The sequence below is a fragment of the Hyperolius riggenbachi genome, chromosome 1 (genome assembly GCF_040937935.1).
Source record: "Hyperolius riggenbachi isolate aHypRig1 chromosome 1, aHypRig1.pri, whole genome shotgun sequence".
Classification (NCBI taxonomy): domain Eukaryota; kingdom Metazoa; phylum Chordata; class Amphibia; order Anura; family Hyperoliidae; genus Hyperolius; species Hyperolius riggenbachi.
Genome location: NC_090646.1, coordinates 398,756,065 through 398,779,233, shown reverse-complemented (window position 1 = coordinate 398,779,233; position 23,169 = coordinate 398,756,065). Strand labels below are relative to the sequence as shown.

Below are 23,169 nucleotides of genomic sequence, written 5' to 3'. Positions count from 1 at the left end.
GATTCTCTGTACTGTGCACAAATTTCAGGTGGATTAGATAGCACCATAATTCCTCTCCCCTTATTACAGGGTACCCCACCAGGTTTGCCAAGCATCCATATTTGGATGGGCAGTCCGTCCAAACTACACCAAAATATCTGTCTGTATTGCCCATATTCCTTTTTTTGGGACACGTGTCCGTTCAAACAGGAGCTTATTGCTGTGATTCAGGTTCAGGCTAATCTCCAGGTGGCCTCCTGCTCCCTCTCTCCCATCTTCTCTCCAATCTGTAAGAGTTGTTCCCTCTCTCCCACCGATGAAGAAAGAGTTAGCAGAGCGAACCTGCCTATACAACTCAGACAAACTTACTGGTGACAGTAGCCTGTGGAGAGTGAGAGCGCCATCGCCATGTGTCCAGGACAGTTCAACCTCTTCTTTACACTTGTTCCTCCCCTCCCCAGCCGGTAAGGCCCCTTTTACACTTCTCAGTTAAAACTGAATAAACTGAACTGACAGAAAACTGGTTTATAAAGTACACTATACATGTTTTAACTGAAACCTTTTTTTCACATTGCACTGCTATGGAAAAAACTTGTACTAATGCATACTAATGAACACTATGTCATACCAATGCATTAAGTATAAAATGATCCTAATAGCGTAATACCATGAAAATAACATTCTGCATATACAGCTGGAGGGGACATCGTGCGGGAGAGGTGTTTTTCCTCCCAGCACTATCAGCATTAGGATGCGGTAAAACGGACAAGTAGTGCAAAGTATGCTCAATGACAGCCTTTTGTGATTAGAACATAGCAGTGTAGACAAGTGAGTTCATCAGCTGGCTGAAGTGCAAGGGGTGGGGGGTCCTGGCTGTCTGGCCCTGGAGATGCTCCTAGGAATGAGCACACAGGCAGGATTCAGGCAGGGAAGAGAGCCTCATGAACTGCAGACACATCCTCCTGACCAGCGGTGACCTGGGGTCAGGGTAATCCTCATTCAGCTCTCCTCTTGCCACTTGTCTTCCTAGACTTTATTAACCCTTTAAGAGGAAAATACGAATTAAGCCTCTAGAAACATTGACTAGCAAGTCCTCTCAGAGCATGCTGAGACTTGCAGTTCCCAAGAGTAAAGTTAATATTGATGATCTCATGAGCTGCATGGACTGACAGGGCATGCCAAGCCTTATGTTTCTACGGAACTGAACCCTATGCACATTGGCTGTGATTGTGAGCTCAACAGAGGATAGTGACATGACACTGTAAAGTGCTGCGGAAGATATCACCCCTATATAAATACTAAAAATGGATAATAATTGCACAGTTTAGCTCCACCCACCACTCTCCATAAAAGTGCGCTGCAGACTCCATTCCCTGTCCATCCAAAATTTTGGGTGTTCAGAATTTTAGGCGTTTTGTCCTTCAAAAATTAGAAATTAGGTTGGCAACCCTGTACCCCACCAGGCTACAGGGTATCCAAGAGGTCTGTGTCAATCAGTAGAGAACATGAAGATTTGCTGATAGCATAAGAAGTTGATGAATAGAGAGGAGGGGAACCAGTTTCTATAGCTAGGGAGGTGGGGCTGGTATATTTCCTGGAAGGGGGCAGGGTAATGCAATTCATGACAAACGTTTTGGCTCAATCCTATTGATGGATACATTTATGTACACAACCAAATAAAATAACTGACTCTTTATGACAATGGCAGGCCACAATATCGAACTTTAGTGGATACTTACTATTTCTGTAAGGATTTATATCCTACTGCAAAATGGGGAAAGGAATATATTTTTCATACATTACTTATATACTTAACTAAGCCATAGGCCACAGCGGTGTCATGTGACTCTACTAGTACATAATAGTGGGTCACATGACCCTGCCATAGCCATGGAGATCACCACTGAAAAGTGCGATTGGGTGAGTTTAAACCTACCCTTTAGCTCGCTTGCAACTCTGCAGTGAGGGAGAGAAATAGGACAGTACAGGAGAGGAAAATAGGAGGTATAAGAATCGCTAGAGGAAAATGGCCTGCAAACTAAAAAGTTTGCCCACCTCTGCCTTAGAGTAGTCAATAAGTTTAAGGAATGTCTGATTTCCATTCTTGCTCCTGAATAATAAATCCTGAATTTCTATTAATGTGTTCCCACAATTCACATTTAAAATGTAGTAGGAGTCACATATTTAAACTCATATTCAGGGGCGTTTCTTGGGCAGTGCAGACAGGGAGACCGCCCTGGGCGCAGACTGAGATGAAGAAGGGGGGCGCAGGCAGAAGGACATTACCGCTAGGGAGCTGGTGACACGTGGAGCAGCCAAATGGAAGAAGAAAGATTACCAGCACGATCACCTTCCTTGACTCCTGGGCTGCCTGCGTCTGTCATCACATTACCACTGCGTGGTGACACCTGATATCCTGTAGCGGTACTGCAGGCTGTCAGTGCGCGCCGCCCATGGAGGAGTCGGCTTTCTGGGCTCTTCCCCTGTGTGTTTTCCTGGTCCCTGCTTCCTCCTGGATGAGCAGCTGGTCACTAGTAAGTAGGCAGATCTACTTGTGACCTGTGGCTGTGTGACTGTCCTTAAAAAATAAGGGTTCACGGGGATGGGGGGAGGGGCGCTATTTTTACATCCTCACCCTGGGTGCAATTTAGCCTAGAAACTGCCCTGCTCATATTAAAGCTTAATTTGGGTCAGACCCTTGTAAATGCCAAACCTGATAAAGCAGTGCATCCATGTACTGTTCCAAAGAAATCCTAGACTTGTGTATAATACATACATAGATGCTTTGATATGTCTCTGTAGCATCTTACGTATTAAGTGTCAACAAGAAATAAAGATAATGGCACTCAGTTCTGGCTGTCAATGTGCCCCAATTCTGCATTCTCTAGGGAGTGTTGCAGACAATGGGGAGCAGCTTCACATAGTTGGATGGAAGCCATGTCTGTCTGTCAGAGTGAAGCCATAATAGATACTTCCATCCTCTGCTCAATTCTCCAGACAGTGATGAGTTTGAGGCCTCTATACTATAAATTGTCTATAATAAGAAATTCCTGTTTGTTTGGGGTGGTTTAAGCCCACTTTATGTTGCACTTCTATTGTTTTTCATGCATCTTCTAAATTTACATAACAAAGACATATAGGAAGACGTGCTAAACAATAATCTCATTAACAGCTCTTATTTCAGCTTTCATGCCTATCATCACTTGGGGAATATAATTTCAGAATTTATCTCTAATATTCTGTGTGAAATGAACAGGGACAATCAACACTTGCTCCCCCATTTAGATGGAATTTAAAGCACCTGCCCTTGGTCACATCAGAGTGGATATGGGAGTACTTACAATTGTGAACAATAAAACCCACATGGCATCTTTTCTCTTTCAGGTTTACATGTAGCTGATGTGAAGGCATTGTGTATTACAAGGATGCCTTGTGCCTTTGGAGCTTTCACGCATGTTCCTGTACGTGTTACATCTTTGATGAGGTCTTACACATGGGATCATCTGAAGATTGTAATACTTACCTTGGCACACTATCCTGTGGTCACTAAACTAAGCGGGGCACCTTAGTCCCAAACATGGTAGTTATTGTAGCTGTATCCACTTTGGTCCATTTAACAGCAATTACTGTCTGTTTATATATAGTTCATTTAAGCTATATAATCCATGTAGTTCCACAATTGACTATGTCTGTGTTCTTTATCAAACTCCTACCTCTAAAACTATTTCCAACTTAACTCTTCCACACATCTTCACACTCATTTTCAGGCATCATCCAGTACACAATCCTGCTTATGATCTTCTTTTCCCCTTATCACCTTTTCCCACTTCCACATTCAAGATTTCTCATGTTCACTCCTGTGCTTTGGAACTCCCTCCCTAATTCATTGCAACACTTTCCAACCTTGTAATATTCTAACATGCAATATATAAACTAATATCCACAGGCAAGAATGTTCATTCACCTAGTCCATATTAGCTGATTGTTCACCACATATGGTCGTTCCATCTTATATACAGCTTGTGAATTCTTGTGTGTGTGTTATCCAATTGTGTTTTACCTGTGTTGGTTGGCTTTACATTTCAATGTAATTTGTTTGTAAAATACACATTTGTACAGCTCTACAGATAATATTGGTCCTGTATAAATTATTAATAAATGTGGTATCTGGTTGCTTGAGAGTTACTATGAAAAATAGGCCTGAATAATACTGTAATATCCCTCATACTATACCCACACAATGAATAACAAATTAAACTTGAAATTTGGTCATCGAAAACAATAAGCCAAACATAGATAAGCAACGTACCACAGACTTGTGTTATTGCCGTGCATTACACTGTACAAATAGCTTTGTCAATCTTGATAGGCTGGCGTATTTGTTTTTTGGTCTGGTTGATTGAGCCTTCTTAAGAACCTGAACCCCCACCTACTGTCCATTACTGGGACCTATTTGAAATAAATGTCACTAAATCTAAAAGCTGATGAAGAATCTGTGATTACATGTCCACTTTTGCCCATTCCTCCCTCGGCTCTGTCACAGAGATCAGTGACCAAAATAAGATAAAACCTTGGAGGGTACATGTTCTTGTGTTAATCCAGGCCACAATGAATTGTGCTGCTTGACTAATACAGGAATAATTCATGCTGAGAAGCTTACTGTAAGGTCTGGCAGATTCCCCTGCCTTCGGTTCAGTCTCTATGCCACAAATGTCCTCCGCAGAGTCGGGACAAGGTCCTCCAGCACCCAAGGCTGAGACACCAAAGTGCGCCCCTCCATCCCTCCCACCCCAGCAGTCACACACTGATTGCTATTAGATTAAGAGGCGCCACAGGGCCCACAACCTCCCCAACACCTTAATATTTAGTTATCTGGCTTGCAGTCACTGCCATGTATCCCCTTTTCTTATTTCTTTCTGCTTCAAACACAATTAGGAATGACAGCTGAATGAATTCTGCGCCCCCTCCTACACTGCGCCCTGAGGCTGGAGCCTCTCCAGCCTATGCCTCGGCCCGGCCCTGGTCCTCCGCATGATTCACCCTGTGTGGCGCATTCCCATTCAGCCAAGGGATAACAAGTCCCTCATCCCAGTACTCGGTTACACCCAGGCCTTCAGGTGTGCAAGGTATGGAGGCTGATGGAAGGAAGACAGAAATACTACCAGAACCCACTAGGCAAAGACAGGCACTTTGCCTAGTGGTAGTAATTACTCAATCCTGTGCTACTTGTTTGAACACTGCAGACTGATTGCAGATGGATAGGACACCCATTGCAAATGCATGTAATGCTTTGCAGCAGCACGCGTGCAGGGAAGTCAGCACTGTCTGTCTGCAGCTCAGCTGCAACAAGTAAAAAAAAATGCCCCAGGTGAGAGCATGACACCTACAGGATATTTACATCATCACAGATGCCACTGTTCTGTTTATGACAAATGCCATATATAAATATCAGACTGCTGGTTTGGCAGTTTTGAATCTGCATTAAGTATACATTCTCAGGAGCGTTTTTAGACATTCCATGCCCCTGATTAAGTCATGCCTCCAAGTTAAGTCATGCCCCTGAATGAAAACACACTCCATGGGTGTTTGTGTCTTTTTCTGTCCCCCTTTGGGCCTTCTTTTGTCCCCTTGTGCCTCTTTCAGACCCAAATGACAACTCTTCCCTCCTGTGCCTCCTTCCGTCCCCCTGTGCCTCCTTCTATCTCCCTTTATGCCTCCTTCTATCTCCTTGTGCCACCTTCAGTTCCCCTGTGCGTCCAGAGATGGATTAAGGTGAAATGGTGCCCTAGGCAAGCAAAAAATTTGGGCCCACCCTTGATGACCACTTATCTTTTTTGGTAAGATTTGTTGGGGGCTAACATAAACTGGGCCCCTTGACTCTCTCCAGGCCCTAGGCACCTTGACTTGTGGATGATCCGGGTCTGTGTGTGTCCCTCTGTGCCTCCCTCTTTCCCACTGTGCCTCCTACTGACCCCCTTTGTGCCTTCTTCTGTCCCCCTTTGTGCCTCCCTCTGTCCCCTTGTCCCACTATCTGTTCCCTCTCCTGCACTCCCCCAGTTCAGTGTGTAAAGGCAGAGTATAGTGCAGCAGAAGCTGTGCTCTAACTTCCCCTCCGAGGTGCAGTACTGTGCCTGTGCAACCCTCCTGTCTGTTTTCTGCTCCCTCTAGTGCTGGATCTCCTTATGTAGCGTGTAATCACGTTACATGCGATTGGAGATGCTGGGCACTAGTGTGAGTGTTGAGCGGACAGGCGGAAGCACAGCACCGGACTCCAGCGGAGAGGTAAGAGCACAGCTGCTGCTGCGCTATACTCTGCATTTACACACTAAGCTGGGGTAGTGCAGGAAGGGGGTGTGCAACAAAATGCAACAGGATTGGCGGATTGTTTGTATCTCAGGGACTCCCTGTATTATGCATCCACCCTATACGGCACATGGTTTATATTCTCTAGTGTGTGTGTGCTTTTTGGGGGGTGACACAAGACTTCTTGCCTGGAGTGACATAAAGGCTAGAAATGCCCCTGTACATTCTACTAATAAAATGTGACTACATTCTACAGTTCTTTGTTATCCCTGGGAACTATATTTTAACATATGCTAATAAATTCACGAGAATGACATGCATTTATTTTGTTATCAAGTTGCACATTTGTCTGCACTTACATTTGTTTTTTTATTTACCTGTATTATGAAAGGAACTGGTTCAGTCTGTACTTTTCCATCAATTATAAACCCTTGATTTGTCCTATCCGTCACAACAAAAGTAAATTTGTCAATCTGAGCATCTTGGCCACCATGCATATAGGCAACCTCCAGGTTATCAATATCTCTCTGGGTAAAGTTATTCTTCTTCAACAGTGACCCTCGCAGATATATGTGCCCATACTGAGGGGGTCCCACAATCAGATATGTAATATTCTCCGCTGCTGTGTCCGGATCCATAGCTTGAAGGATGTCAGGAGAAATCGGGCCCACTGATCCTTTCATTTGTTTAAGAACATAGTTCTTCGACAGTGTAGGAAGAGTCCTGTCAATCATCTCTACCGCAATGTGCAAGGTCCCATGCTTGGTCCGGAGCCCATTGCTGACAAGGAATCTGACAAAAAGAGGCAAGGTAGCCTTCAGCATGTGTTCTCGTTTCACCATCTACACAAAAGAAATGATAATATACCTTTACTGAAAGGTTTTTTTGTTTTTTCCCAGAAGCGTTTGTGAACATTTTTGTTATGTGCTAAATGTTCTTTAACCTTAAAGGACCTCTGTCGCGAAAATCTTAAAATTTAAAATACATGTAAACATATACAAATAAGAAGTACATTTCTTCCAGAGTAAAATGATCCATAAGTTACTCTTTTCTATGTTGCTGTCGCTTACAGTAAGTAGTATAAATCTGACATTCCCACAGATTTTGGACTAGCCCGTCTTCTAATGGGGGGCTCTCAGGGTTTTCTTTATTTTTAAAAGCACTTAGTGAATGGCAGTCCAACTGCTAGAAAAAGTGTACAGCGAGCAGGGAGCTGGCCAGCATCTTTGCATAAATCTTTTTCAGGGAATGTCTTTATAAAGAATAAAGGCCATGCAGAGAATCCCCCATGAAGAGATGGACTAACCTAAAACCTGTCGGTAATGTCAGATTTCTACTACTTACTGTAAATGACAGCAACATAGGAGAAAAGTCATTTATGGCTCATTTTACTCTGAAAGAAATGTACTTCTTATTTGCATGTGTTTTAAATTTTAAAATTTTTGCGACAGTTCCTCTTTAAGTATGCCTGAATTGAAAAGGATATGGATGCAACAGAGGCTATTCTGCCGAGCCTCTGTTGCTAATACTTTTAGCCATACACCCTGATACAGCATACAGATCAGGTGTTTCTGACTGAAGTCTGACTAGATTAGCTACATGCTTGTTTCAGGTGTGTGATTAAGACATTACTGCAGTCAAAGAGATCATCAGAACTGCCAGGCAACTGGTATTATTTAAAAAGGAACTAAATATAACCTTTCAGGTCAGATGAACTTTAAAGAGGAACTCCAGTGAAAATAATGTAATGAAGAAAGTGCTTCATTTTTACAATAATTATGTATAAATGATTTAGTCAGCGTTTGCCCATTGTAAAATCTTTTAAATCCCTGATTTATATTCTGACATTTATTACATGGTGACATTTTTACTGTTGGCAGGTGATGTAGCTGCTGCATGCTTTTTTGGCAGTTGGAAACAGCTGTAAACAGCTATTTCCCACAATGCAACAAGGTTCACAGACAGGAAATTGCCAGGAGTACCACGGTCCTCAGAGTTTCTTGTGGGAGGGGTTACACCACAATATCATTCATACTGCGCCCCCTGATGGTCTGTTTGTGAAAAGGAATAGATTTCTCATGTAAAAGGGGGTATCAGCTACTGATTGGGATAAAGTTCAATTCTTGGTCGGAGTTTCTCTTTAAGCCTTTATTAGGCCTCTTGCACACTGGACGCGATTCAGATTCAGATTCCGCTTTTTAATCAGTTTTTACATCCGATTCAGATTCCGATTTGCAGTGTGCAGGGAGCAAACTGCAAATCAGAATCTGAATTGGATGTACAAACTGGTTAAAAAGCGGAATCTGAATCGGAAGCGCGTGCAGTGTGCAAGAGGCCTTAAACAGTTAAAGTTGCCCTGTTAGCCACACCACACAGTGCCTATAATAATCATTAATTCTAACATTTGTATAGCGCTTTTCTCCTGATGGACTCAGAGCCCTTGAGAGCTGCAGCCACTCAATAGGCCACTGAATAGGCCAGTATGTAGCAGCAGTTGCTTCAAATTAACTAACAGATTCCCACACCGCGCGTATTAGCGTGACAGCGGGGATTAAGTGCATGTGTCATTGCCGGCCTCCCAGGACTCCTCCCACTTACATGTTTCACCCAATAGGCTTTCTCAGAGTGACATCAATGTCTCTAATTGTCAGCCTGTAGAAATCTGTTAGTTAATTTGAAGCAACTGCTACTGCATACCGGTTTGAGTATCTGTGAGTGGTCAGTGTGCATGTGGGTGTGTATGAGGGTGTTTCTGGGGGAACTCCAGGGACTTTGTAGTTTTAATATGATTTTATTATTATTTTGATTACTGGTGAATTTTTGTCTACAATAAAGCATCTACCTTTTTGGATTTTTGAGGTCCTTTTGAGCTTTATTCTCTTGTTTGTATTATGTGACTAAAATGTACCTATCCAATTAAGGGAATATGTATTATGTGCTCATGTGTCAGAATGAAGGGGTGGGAGTTGTTCAGGGGGGTCATGGATGTTGTGACTGTGCTCATTAGACTACATTACTGCACTGAAAGATGAATGACCCTGCAATATGATGCCAGGATTCTGTGTTTTAATGAGTAGAGATGCCAGAATCTAACCTATAGAGAAAAGGTACCCATGACAACCGTTTGCCACACCAAACCATTTTGCTCTTTTATCCCTGTATTGTTTATCAGTAGAGATGCACAGCTGCAGGCAAGCAAAGCTATAGCTGGGAAAGACTCATCCAGCACCTCAGGCAGAGCCTCTCTCATGGTCCAGTCATGAACATAAGTTCTGTTGCAAAGGTAATAGACATAATTTTAACAAAACTGCATGACAGCTATGAGAAGGTGCTATGTTTAGTTTTGAGTTTAGTCAGGCTTTGAAGGAAAGCTAAACTGTTGTTAAAATTATATAACCTACTATAAACTCAGGCCATTCTATGTTATTAAAATTATCCTTACATTTCAGCATGCAGCCAGGTAGGAATTACTAGGTATAACAAACTATTCAAAGCATGCTTACATGTAACCAGGGTAACAGTACACTGTTTGGTTCCTGTCTTTGCACACACTATGAGCAGTTTTCCTTTAATACAGCTTAATATTATATAGCATATAGCAAAAGATTGTTTATGTCAGATCTTTTACTGACAAAAGAACACGTGTGATTTAGGAAAAACCGTAGCCAAATTTAAAGGATAAAGGATTATGCCTCGCAGGGTTGTCACACGCAGCCAGGAATTCACTAGCTATAATAAAGCCAGGTTATGTTCATTAATGTGGGATGTTTCCTAGGGTTCATCAGCAATATGTTCCCCATTCACTGAACTATAACACAACTCTAGCGAATAACTGACTCAGCTGAAACGGTTAAAATGTGAGCGAAAGTCTTCGGTGCTCAGCAGGGGCCACATCTTCAATGGAACATTATGGATCCTCTGTGCTGCCTGCAGCTCCATGGTGATGGAACTGGCTACAGAGGCTGCCATCTGTCATGGAATTTGAAAAGATAAAGAGGAAAAAAATGCAGAGGAGCAGTAAATAGTGCCAATTCAATGCAGAATCAAGCCAGCGTGTCAAAATGGAGGACATTTGCGCCTGTACTTGGCATACCACCGTCGGCACCTGATGTCAGGGGTTGCTAATCACTCGGTGTCATCTGTCCAAATAAGAAGTGCCACATTCTTATTTAAGCTCAAAAGCATCAGACAATACGTAGCAATATTTCAGTTTCGTGGAAAAAAAGCAGTAGTGGGACATTAAATCTGATCGTTCGGACGCGCATTAATTGAGGCTGCCCCGGCTGTTCTGGCCAGCTCCTGAACACAGCCAGGGGGAGAACACCGGGTTAGCAGACAAGGGGGTCTCTGCCAGATTTTTAACAGCAAGAAATGTTCATTAAAACAGTTTTAAAAATTAACAAGTCTTTGTTTTAGGGCTTCTCATTAGACTTTCATTGTAAAACAGCCTGTCCATACCAGTTTTATATCAAGAAGCTGGACCAGTGACAATCTCCTGTGATATGACACTGTAACACCAGGTGCCATCTTGCTACTACCAGATGTAGCGGCTACTGAACTGCTCATTAGCATTCATGTTTTATGTGCTTCATTTTCGCCCATTAATTCCTAACGGGTTATTGATATGTAACCTCGACGCTCTGTGCTTACTGGGCTTTTTATGCCGCAGCAAAATGTGTCATTATAAACCAAAACGAGAAAAAATCAAACAATAATCCGAGCTGCCATTATATGATGTAAATAACAGAAAATGGCTCTCTTGCAGATAGTGTTTTAGGATGTTAAAACTGAAAAACATAAAATCATCCATTAGCAAGTTACTGTTTTTAAAAATGATTGATGATTTTCCTGCTTTGCACCATATTATGCAATTTTATTTCATGCCTATTTCTATGAAAAAAAATACCGGTAAGTGACTCTTTGGCAGCCACAGACATTTTGAAAAACTGTTTTAAGTACTAATTGAAAACAGGACAGTTTTTAAATTAATTATGCCCCAGGCAATGCTCCCATGGGTCCTTGCTGTTCTTCCTCCACATTGACGCAATACACAGATGCCAGTGTCATATTTATAGCTGCTAAACCGCAGCCACCACTATGGGACTCTGCAATAGTCATAAGGCTGTGAAATCTTACCATCCTTGCCCCCAATCTCCCAAGTGATATTTTCACACCTGGTTAATTAAATGTCTTTTAAGCCACCAGGAAGCAAGAACATACTCAAAATGATTTTGATATTACTTTTTCAGCTACTATTTCAATTGCAAAGCTCTGGCAAATTATTTTAAAGAGAAGATGAAATATTATCTCCTAGGAGACAATTGAGTAAGGGCCCTAGAGCACAGGTGTCAAACTCCAGTCCTCAAGAGCCAAATCCAGGCCAGAGTATAGGATAAACTGAGAAATGGAGAAAGGTGTTCTACTTGCTGAGTCACACCTTTCCTGATTAAAGGAATACTGTAAGGGTACTAAAAAAATGATTTTAACTTACCTGGGGATTCTAACGGCCCCATAGACACCCTGTGCCTGTGCCGGGACAAAACTATCCTCCAGTCCCGGCCACCGGCTCACTTCTGGAATTTGCAACTTTAATGTCACAAGTCATTGCGCCTGTGCAGTACATTCCAGGTGACATCAGCGGGAGAGAGGACATGCTTGGTGAGGGCCGTGCAGGTGCAGTGACTTGCGACATTAAAGTCGTAAATTCCTGGAAGTGAGCTTGCGGCGGGGAGCGGAAAATTATTTCGTCCTGGCGTGGGCACAGGCCGTCTGCGGGGGGCCATTAGAAGCCCCAGGTAAGTTAAACAAATTTTTTAGAACCCTTACAGTACTCCTCATCAATTAGTTTGTGCTATGCCAAAAATGTGTGGGGCCTCGGCCTATGTGGACTGGAATTTGACACGTGTGACCTAGATTCTTAATGTTTCCTGTGAGCAAATTGGGGTATCCAAATTGGGAAATTGTGAACCAAATGGACAATGATGGTAGCAGCCAATACCTCATGAAGAGCTAAAATCAAAATTTGTGAGCTATATAATATAAAAGGTAAATTTGTCTACACTTTTCTGCATCATGTCATAAGATACATAAGAAGCCATTATACAGAATTCAGTCTTCCAGCAAGAACTATATGATTGAGGACTTCAACAACACCTGATCTCTCATAAGTAAAACAGCTTTTACTGTGGGAAACCCTTATCTGAGCTGGGCAGCTTCGGCATATTTTCCCAGCTTTGAGTCCTACCCACCCACTGTGCTGAACGTACTCTGCTGTGTGTCCTGCCCTGGAGCTGGGACTGTCTTATCAAGAAGACAAGGATTACTCTATTGATTTATGGGCATTTAACTGCGTTTCTGTGGACTGCTGTCACATATCTACTGGAGGATTTCATCTCATAGCATTAAGCAGTGCCCATATTTTCCTTTTTGTGTGTCAAATGAAAATGCTGCTGCTTAGAATCCTGTTTGAAAATGTGCTTATGTAACTGATGAAGCCCAGTTATAGGAACTGAGAGCAGGCTGCTTCTGCTGCATGGTTGCTAAACATTACAGAATGCAACAGTGCATGCGCAGATATTTGTGGTTTGCAATTCTGGACGTCTGTGCCATAGGTTACGGCTGGGCCCTTGACTAGTAGCTTTAAAAGTGGCCTTACACGACATTATCAAATCGTTCAATCTCACAGTTTTTTTTCAATTAAGATGATCAATTGTATAAGAAATCAAAAATAAACGTTTTTCAATCGAGATAAAATGATCAATAATAATCAATCAATAATAATCTGATAGGATGTGTTGGACAAATCATATTAAAAAATATAAAAACTATTCAATTCACTTTTTCTCCCAAGTTTTCTACTAGGAGATATTTTCACTCCTTATCAATAAAATGCCTTTTAAGCCACCAGCAAATAAGAAAATACTCTGAATTATGCTGACAGTACTGTTTCACTTTTTGGTGCTTTTTCAATTGTAGAGTGCTGAAAAGTTATATTAAACAGCAGATGAAAATGTATCCCCTAGGAGAAAACTAAAGCGGACCTGAAATCAGAACTCCTCTCTGCTCTAAAAGATACAAAACAGCATAACTACCTTGAAACAAAAAATATTGCTTTGTTACAGCTGATACAAATCCTGCAATAAATCGGCACTGTTTCTACTTCCTGATTCATGGAAGCAGACATATTGTTTACAGCTGGTGCTTTCAAATGTGCTTTTCCGCCATCTTGTCATTGGCAGTCATGTGACACAGGGGAGAGATCACATTAGAATTTGTGTTTGGACACAAATGAGGGGGAGTTAGGCAGGCTAAACTTTCTAAATGCATAAAGGGTGCAATTGTCTATGTTATCCTTCTGTCCTGTGCAAGAGTTCAGGTCCACTTTAAGAGTAAAAGTAAATTATGGACTTAAAAGTTTTATTTGATTGTTTGCTTAATATCTTCATTCAAATCGAACAGATGTGTATGGTATATTGGTTCGATTTACCTAATTATTCAATCAAGTGGAAAAATTGGTCAGATTTCTCTGGGTGAAATAAAAAAAAAGTTAAATCATGTATGGCCTTCTTAACATTATTATCTTAGTACTTTAATCAGTCTATGTAAAATTATAAATGACAAGGTATTATACCCTAGCTCTCTAGACACTGCTCATTTTGTAAAATTAACCAAGTAATGAAAACAAGCTATCTTTAGAAAGACTTGGGTTGATTCTTTGGTGCCAGGAGAGGCCAGGCTGCATGGTGGTCCCTTGGCACTGAAGAGATTAGGTTAATAAATCATCTGTTAGCTTTGAAAGGAAAGACAGACAGGAGAAGCTTGCCATCTAGACACCTACTTGAACATATCAGCGGCAGCTGCAACTTTGCCATTGTGGAAGTAGCAGACAGTCTGAGCAGCCACATCCATCTGACTGAAGCTTGTAATGGGAATTCCAGGGTGGTTGACGTATTCCATGTGGCCATACTGAGGCGGTGTGGTGAGCACATAGAGCAGCTCTTCAGGTTTGTCAGTGCCATCAGAAGCAAGGAGCACATCAGTACTTATGATTGTCCTGTCACCTCGTAACACATGGAGCATTTTCATAAACACTGCAATGTCTCCTAAAGACAACGCAAAGTATGAGGAGACAATTCTCATCATGATGACAATATGACATTACATATTCTGTATTTTGTTACAGGTTCACAAACTATAAACAAACAACATTGTCAAACATATTCAAAAAAAATGCAGTACAAACAGGAATAAAGATTTCCAGTGAGATAATTCATAGTTACCAATTAAAGTGTATCTACAGTGACATGGTTAAAGCCATAACCAATTTAGTATTATAAATTAGCAAAAAATCCACCAATTTAAAAACGGGCGCTTGTCAATTGGTGCACACTACCCACATGTGACCCATGAGGGCACGCATGCCCAATCACGACTGCTGCCCGAAGCATGCACGCCAGGCATAATGGACACATGGACAGAGAAGGACACATGGACAGGGATATTATTATATACATAGGATGGTTGTTATTATATGCTGGAGTTTCCATGTACGAGTGCCCTCTACCATTTTCTTGCTATTGAAAAGAGCAGGCTCAGATTGATGCACTGCCAGCTTCAACTCTGAATGTTATTTTTTTTTTGTCTAAAAAAATTCTCGGCCTCTTATCTGTTGTGCCTGGGATACGTCCTAAACCTGTGTGGGGGAGGGGGGGGGGGGGGAGAGCAACAGCCAGTAAGGAGAGAGAAAAGACACTCCCACATAGTCATTTAATGAATACTCTGTGATCATGTGTTCATGAAGTTCTGATTTAGGAGAGGAAACCCTCCTGGTTACCAAAATAGAATTTACATAAATCTTTTTTTTTACCTTGAATATATTGTATTTGCATTATGCAGTGGCAGAGAAAAGTAAAGGTAGAAAAATGTGGAGTTTTGTCAAATTTGTCTATACCCTTTGAATTCAATTTACACGAGCCACTGAAAGAACGGATTAGTTTCTAGTAAAGATGAGTAATTTCTGCAAAGGTAAATATGTGGCGAAATGCAGTGTTTTACAGTTGACAAAAATGTATAAAACATGTATAAAACATGGCATTTTGGACTGAAAAATTCTTATGTCATTAACACCAGGTCAAAGTAATGATTGCCTGGACAGGGAAAACGTACATTTTGTAAATGACAGTGCAGCTCATGTGTGCCCACACAAATAAAAGTTTCAATACTCTAGCAAAAAATAGAAAAAAATAAATATGAACAGTCACTTCAAAAACATTTCCCCCAGTATCCCAAAGCATTTACTGTAAATGAGTGAATTGGTAAAAATGTAAAAAAATAAAAACCAAAGTGTGATTGGGTGAGATTTCTACAAGATATTGGGAGAAAATGTAATAACTACATTGGATAATCTTCATATATTGACAGAAAAAGGTTACCCATGCTGTGGAACATATATAAAACATTTCTTTAGAGAAAAGTTGGATTCAGGGGTTTATCATCACAACTTACTGATAAACTGCGATATGAAAATTATATCAAAACTACTTTGTGAAAGGCTGGCTCCTCTGCTGCTGAAGTTTATAGGATCCTCTCAGGTAGACTTTGGGACATGAAGGGCTGGAAGAAGTTTGACCAATGGGCAAATTGGGAAATATTTAGGGATAAAATGTTTGACTTGGGAGAGATGTTGGGAAATTTGGAACAGGAGTGGACATTGGTGAGGTGAACTTAACAGTAAAAAGATTGGCCTCAATTCACTAAGCAGTTTAGACTAGTCTACTGATGGTTTTTAGTCTACTGACGGTTTGGTGTAATGTTTTAGACCTGTTTTTAGACCTGGTCTAAAGCATTCAGGAATTAGGTCGGTAAAGCAGGGGAAATGATCAAAAGATGCAATTCATAGAGGCAAATAAGGAATAACCACACCCACTTTTTTCTGACAGAGATTAGACCAACTGATTTCTGTCAGTCATAGCTACTCATTTGTGAATTAAATCTTTTCATCATTTTCCCTGCTTTACCGACCTAATTACCGAATGTTTTAGACCAGGTCTAAAACATTTGGTAATTTTTAGTGAATTCCCTTTTGATGCAACTGATTTACACCAAATCATCAGTAGACTAAAAACCGTCTGTAGACTAGTCTAAACTGCTTAGTGAATTGAGGCCATTGGAGAATTTGCAGCTGAAATGATACAAACCATGTGTAGCATTCAATATCAATACAAAAACAGAGAAGATAGGTTGTCGACAGAACTGTCAAAAATGTGTGGTGTATTTTCCATATTCATTTTATCTTTTGTGGGAATGCATACAATAAAACCTGATTATTAAAGCCAAATGCTAAAATGAAATAGGTAATCCCCACCTCCCACATGCACCCTTTCTAGCTGTCTCTCACAGCAACTCAATTTGGGAGGGTAACATGAGGGCAAGCAATTAAAAATTGTAGAACGTATGTAAATTATGCCCCCCCCTTTTGTCCCACGTGCAGTCTGGTATTGGCAGAATAACTGTCTTGGCCAGGCTGGTGCTCCCCCACCTGTATAATGCCAGCTCACATAATATTTAAAATATTTAAAATCTTCCTATTGGTCCATCAAACTGACCAATAAGAAGCTTTCCTGCTAATTTTTTTATTGATTGCGTCAAGCAGGATATTTTAGGCAAATCTGAAATGGAGAAAAAAAACTCCCACTGTAATGGGAAGTCTCTGCTCCAGAGGCCTCCCTGATCCTCATCAAACCCTCCGATTTTCACCAGGACCCTCTTTTTCTTCTTTGTGGCTACACTCCCCTCTGTAACGTAGAGCACCATGTGTAACATTAATGGTGAATTTTTTCTAAGGTTCCCAGTGCAGAACAGTAGGGGCATAAGAAGATCGGAGAAACCTCTGGACTATCTATGAGCTTTCCTCTACTTAGTTAATTATATAACTTTTTTTTCACACTTCAGGTACTCTTTAAAGGTGCTTTTTACAGGGTTCCCTGTAAATCCAGTATTGCAATAGTGTTTGGAGAAAAGGAGTTCCAGCAAAAAATATCTTTGAATTTTCTGTCATGCCTTTTTATTGGAGCACCAATCAGAGCTATGGCTTCATTTTCAGTATTGTGGTTGGGTGTGCGTGTGTTGTTGGTCATTAGGTAGCCTTCATTCAAGATTGACAGAAACACCATGAGAATTATAATGACTGGAGCAGCTTATACTTAGATTACAACGAAGGCCAGTAGGAAAAAGGTTTTATTTGTAGGAAATGTGAATTTTGTATGTATATAAAAACAGTTCAAATTAATATACTAGTTGGTGAAACAGTTGCCAAGAAGATACTGTATGTATGGCACTGAAGAAAACATGCCAAACCCAATAGAAATTAGCAATCAATGTGCTTGAAAGCAGCATCTTAACACTACAGCCATATGATTAATGCACCTGGCTAAAGGTATTGCAAGTATTATATCTGCTGACAGTGGCGGCGCTACACTGGGGCTTGCCCGGGCTTCAGCCCCAGCTGGCAACTTGTTAGCCCCTCTTAAAGCCCCCCCGCTGGCCGTGGCCACCGCAAGTCTGTACTTGTCAGATGACAAAAAATGATCGAGGCGCCAGCCGCGCTAATAAGGGATGCGGGAGCCTGCTTTATTCCTCCCTCCCTCCTCCCTTCCTATGAATGCGCCCCCACCTGCTGTGAATGTCCCCCCCCGTAGGCAGTGTGTGCGGAGCAGAGCGGAGCGGTAGGTCCTCTTACCGCAATCCATGCTCACCGGCAACTAGTCTCTTGCTTCCTGTTTACCATGACGTCACAGGAAGCAGGAGACTAGTTGCCGGTGAGCATGGATTGCGGTAAGAGGACCTACCGCTCCGCTCTGCTCCGCACACACTGCCTACGGGGGAGGGGGGCATTCACAGCAGGTGGGGGCATTCAGAGGAAGGGAGGAGGGGGGGAGGAATACAGCAGGCTCCCGCATCCCTTATTAGCGCGGCTGGCGCCTCGATCATTTTCTTCCTGTCTTCTCTCCCCAGGGCAATCTCCTCACACACAGGGGCACCTTCCTCTACACCCACGGGCATTCTCCCCCCTCCACTGACGACCCCCCTACCCACTGGCACCCTCTTCCCCACCCACTGGCACCCTCCTCCTACCCACTGAGACTATCCTCCTACCCACTGGCACCTTTCTCCCCCACCCAGTGTCACCCTCCTTTCCACCCACAGGTACCCTCCTCCCCACCCACTGGCACCCTCCTCCTACCCACTGACACCCTCCTCCTGCCCACTGGCACCCTCCTCCCCACCCAGTGGCACCCTCCTTTCCACCCACAGGTACCCTCCTCCCCACCCACTGGCACCCTCCTCCCCACCCACTGGCACCCACTGAGCTGCACTGGGGCCCCCAGCCCACCACCACCAGCCAGGCCTGAGCTGCCCTGGGGCCCCCAGCCCACCACCACCAGCCAGGCCTGAGCTGCCCTGGGGCCCCCAGCCCACCACCACTAGCCAGGCCTGAGCTTCCCTGGGACCCCAGCCCACCAGCCACGCTGGCATGAGGCCTCCAGCCCACCACCAGTCAGGCTTGAGGTGCCCTGGGGCCCCCAGCCCACCACCACCAGCCTGACTACATATACTGGGGACAGCTATACGCCTGGCTACATATACTGGGGACATCTATACACCTGGCTACCTATGCTGGGGACACTGTCTGTCATTATGTGCATGAACTGGTGAAAAGTTGTCCCTTATGTGCATTTACTGCGGAAACGCAGTCTGTCATTATGTGCATTAACTGGTGAAAAGCTGTCCCTTATGTGCATTTACTGCGGAAACGCAGTCTGTCATTATGTGAATTAACTGGTGAAAAGTTGTCTCTTATGTGCATTTACTGGGGAAATGCTGTCTGTCATTATGTGCATGAACTGGTGAAAAGTTGTCCCTTATGTGCATTTACTGCGGAAACGCAGTCTGTCATTATGTGCATTAACTGGTGAAAAGCTGTTCCTTATGTGCATTTACTGCGGAAACGCAGTCTGTCATTATGTGAATTAACTGGTGAAAAGCTGTCTCTTATGTGCATTTAATGGGGAAACTGTCTGTCATTACATGCATTAACTGGTGAAAAGCAGTCTCTTATGTGCATTTAATGGGGAAACTGTCTGTCATTACATGCATTAACTGGTGAAAAGCAGGCTCTTATGTGCATTTAATGGGGAAACTGTCTGTCATTACGTGCATTAACTGGTGAAAAGCAGGCTCTTATGTGCATTTACTGCGGAAACGCAGTCTGTCATTACGTGCATTAACTGGTGAAAAGCTGTCCCTTTATGTGCATTTACTGCAGAAACGCAGTCTGTCATTATGTGCATTAAGGCTGGGTCCACACTAGACACAGTTGCAGGACGGACACTGCAGTCTGGATCAGGGAAAGATTAGGGGAAGTACCCACCGTACTGCAAACTGATGAAAGTGCATCAGTTTTGCATCAGTTTCTGTTCAGTTTTTCCCTGACAGAAAACGTCTCTATCATTAGGAAGGAGTGGGAGGATTTTTTTGGGCCAATCATAAAGCTCAGGCTATCCGTTTTCACATCCGTTTTTTGCCTGTGGAGCTTGAGATGCGTTTTCTCATTGTTTTTCACTACCCCTGCATGTATCCGTGGTCCTGATCCGTTGCGTGAAAATGCAGCAGGTCCGGACCTTCCGTTCAGGTTTTGAAAACGGGTCCCCGCAAACGCAGACTAATCCGTTTTTTACTTGGGTGAGGCTGGCTGCTATTTTAAACATTAGTATCCGGGACTCCGTTTTTCATCAGGTTTGAAAAACGCAGCCACGGATACGTTTCCGGACCTAGTGTGGACCAGCTCTAACTGGTGAAAAGCTGTCTCTTATGTGCATTTAATGAGGAAACGCTGTCTGTCATTACGTGCATTAACTGCTGAAAAGCTGATTCTTATGTGCATTTACTGGTGAAAGGCTACCTGTCATTATGTGCGTTTACTTCATTTTTTTTTTCATGTAACTACGTTAGCTGGTACAACTACATTAAAGTTAGCCCCGCCAACATGACATCATGACCACGCCCAAATTTTCACCGCGGCGCGCTTCACGCGCCGCAAATTCCCCCCCCCCCCCAAGCCCGGCCTGCCAGCCCTCGTGCCCCCTTTGAGCCCCCCCAAAAATCTGAAGCTGGAGCCGCCACTGTCTGCTGATGGGACCAAAAATGTTGCAGAAGCATGGTGCATGTTCGATGGAACCCTCCTTACACACCTCTATTTCAGAATGTAAGAGGAAGCAGTAGAGTGTTGTACCTTGTTAGCCATCAGTAAAAATAAGATGTTTTGAATAAGGATGATACAATTTATTGGCATCTAATTACATTTATTTATGTCTGCTAAAGAATGTTTCTGCTCTGTATGTCAGTATATATAAGCTGTGCTTTTTACATTTTGTCAGTATATGCAGAAACCAAGTCCGACAAAGGCTTATTATTAGCCAAAAGCTTACTGTTTATTTATCTCTAAGTTAGCCAAGAAATGGTATCATCCTGGTTCAAAACTTCTTGAATGTATGAAAATATGGCCATGGTTTTACATGGATAATACTGATTGGTAAATATTTTTTTTCTTGAATTTCAGGCTGGTGCACTTACCCTTTTCCATGTCTCTAACTGTAATGTGAAATTGCATCTGTGGAGATCTGTTTCGGCCATCCCAAAGATGGAAGGTGAAGCTATCCTGATTGTTTGAACCTATTGCTCCTGTGTGCATATACCTAACTAGGTTCATATCAACATCTTGTTGAGTACATTTCATTCCAGCTTGTAAGTTTATCCAGTCTTTATTTTTCTGTAGTCAGAGGAAAACACTCATTAACTGAATTTTTAACACAGGATCCCAGGGTGGAAGAAAAACAGACCTATCAGTACAAATGATTCACATTGATTTAACATGGGTGTTCTATTCTGGAACACAGTACATAGTTTTTCCCCAAGCATCCATGGAATATCTCTTTCAAAGATAGCTGTAAAACTAGATGCAGTTTTTGTTATTTTTCTGACATTTGCATTATTTATTTTGTATAGCATTGTATGCACCTATGCACTTTGATTTCCCATGACGAAGTCTCCATTTTTTAGGGGGAATGAAACATGTTGAGTTGTGGTGGGGTGATGTGTTAGTAATATTAAATAGTTCATTCTGGGTCAGAGGGCAGACTCTAGGTGGATACAAACTGATACAGCTCTTGTTTCCACCCCATTCCTTTAGATTGTAAGCTCGCAAGGGCAGGGCTCTCACCCTTTTGTGTCATGGAATGTTATTAATTCAATTGCTTGCACACTGTTAGAAATTTATACATTTTAGTCATCCTGTTAAATCAAATTGTAATCAGCAGTGCTGTATCTTGTATCAGTGTTCATATTTCCATGTATATCATTGTCTGTATCATTATGTATCCCTTGTTTGTTTTCTTACATTGTACAGCGCCACGGAATATGTTGGCGCTTTATAAATAAATAAATAATAATAATAATAATAATACAGCCACCTGTTTAGCCTGCAAACTATAATTGCCTCTCGCCCATGAGTCTAAAGCTGCTTTAATAAGTATATTTATCATTGAAGGCCTACTATTTATTATCTTTTGTATTCTTTTAATAAGTATTAAGTGAAAGCTAACTTTTAATGTTCTACAGTAGATACAGTAGGTATACAATTGTGTATTGTAGTGAAGTGCCAGGACTTACATTAGTTTTGGCAATTGCTAAGTGGAAATCTCAATTCTGACACTAAAGTTATTTTTTTCTGATTTGAGGAGTAATACCAGCTTTAGGGTTAGAATACGTTTAGGGAGAATAAAATAACTGTTTTTGGTTCTACCTAAATTTTGAAAGAAATGCCAATTTATTTCTATTGGTAGATTAAAGATGAATGTCATAGGCATCTGATATTTGATCCTTCATAGATTCTAGGTAGAATGACTTGAAAGACTGAAACAGCAGCACAAACTGGATTCTCCTACACATGAAAACTGGTCAAATGTAGCATGAAATAAATGATTTAAATGAACTGCAATAAAGAAAACACAGATGCATTAATTGAAAAGTGAATGGGTACAAGCCTTCATCTGAAGTTGTCCTTGATCAGGAATTCTGTCAATCATGTAATAAATTTGCTCTCTTGGTGTATCCTTATCTTCTGCTGACAGCACAGCACTTGAAATGATATAATGCTCACCCATGCTCAGTGTTAAGTCACAGTGCCTTTGGGAAATAAAACATTGATTCAAATGCTTCATGAAGTGAATGGGTTATAAACATAAGCAGGGTCAAAGCAAAATACAGATATTGAAAACCATCATATAAAGTATATTACTGTGATACATCATAAGCATTAAACATGAACTTCTCATGCTGGATTTGAAGAAACTAGCTTTCTGGTTAACTTTGGGAGTCCATGCTTGGGATCATGGCTTTCAATCAGTACCCTCCAGTGGATATGTGAATGAAACAAGCCAGAAAAAAATCTGGATTTCCTGTGTAGTAAAATAAGATTAGAACCTATTCATTGTGCTCCAGGAGTTGCTGTATTCTGGAATGCTGATGTTCTTTAATTCAGCCTCTCAGCACTTTGATTCTGTCACACAAGGGTTTTCTGTAAACTGTTTAAGATGATCAGTTAATTTTCCATTGACTTCTACATTGAAATGATGCAACAATCATCGACTTAATGAGTAGTTCAGACTGTTGTGCTTCTCTAACCAAAATAAAGCACAAGCAGGGCTGGATTTCTGGAAAAGCTAAAAAGGCCTGAACCTTGGGCAGCTGATGCAAAGGGGGCTGCTGAGCATGGAAGAGGGATTGCTGCAGGTAGAAGGGCAGCCTGAAAATGAAAAAAAAAAGAGGATG

The 23,169-nt window shown here is 41.9% G+C and overlaps 1 protein-coding gene across 4 annotated transcripts in view; it reads right to left on the bottom strand.

The window, feature by feature from the left end:
* The window catches only part of FREM1 (FRAS1 related extracellular matrix 1), a 225,559-nt gene that overhangs the window by 55,912 nt on the left and 146,478 nt on the right, over positions 1 to 23,169 (bottom strand). For 3 of the 4 annotated variants that reach the window (XM_068234783.1, XM_068234786.1, XM_068234788.1), the window contains 4 exons: positions 22,383 to 22,524; positions 20,914 to 21,109; positions 14,120 to 14,384; positions 6,660 to 7,074 (listed from right to left, as the gene is read on the bottom strand). In XM_068234783.1, coding sequence (XP_068090884.1) covers positions 6,660 to 7,074; positions 14,120 to 14,384; positions 20,914 to 21,109; positions 22,383 to 22,524 — 1,018 coding nt within the window. Of the gene's footprint in view, positions 1 to 6,659; positions 7,125 to 14,119; positions 14,385 to 20,913; positions 21,110 to 22,382; positions 22,525 to 23,169 lie in introns of those variants that run through there. The other variant, XM_068234796.1, reaches the window with a different exon arrangement.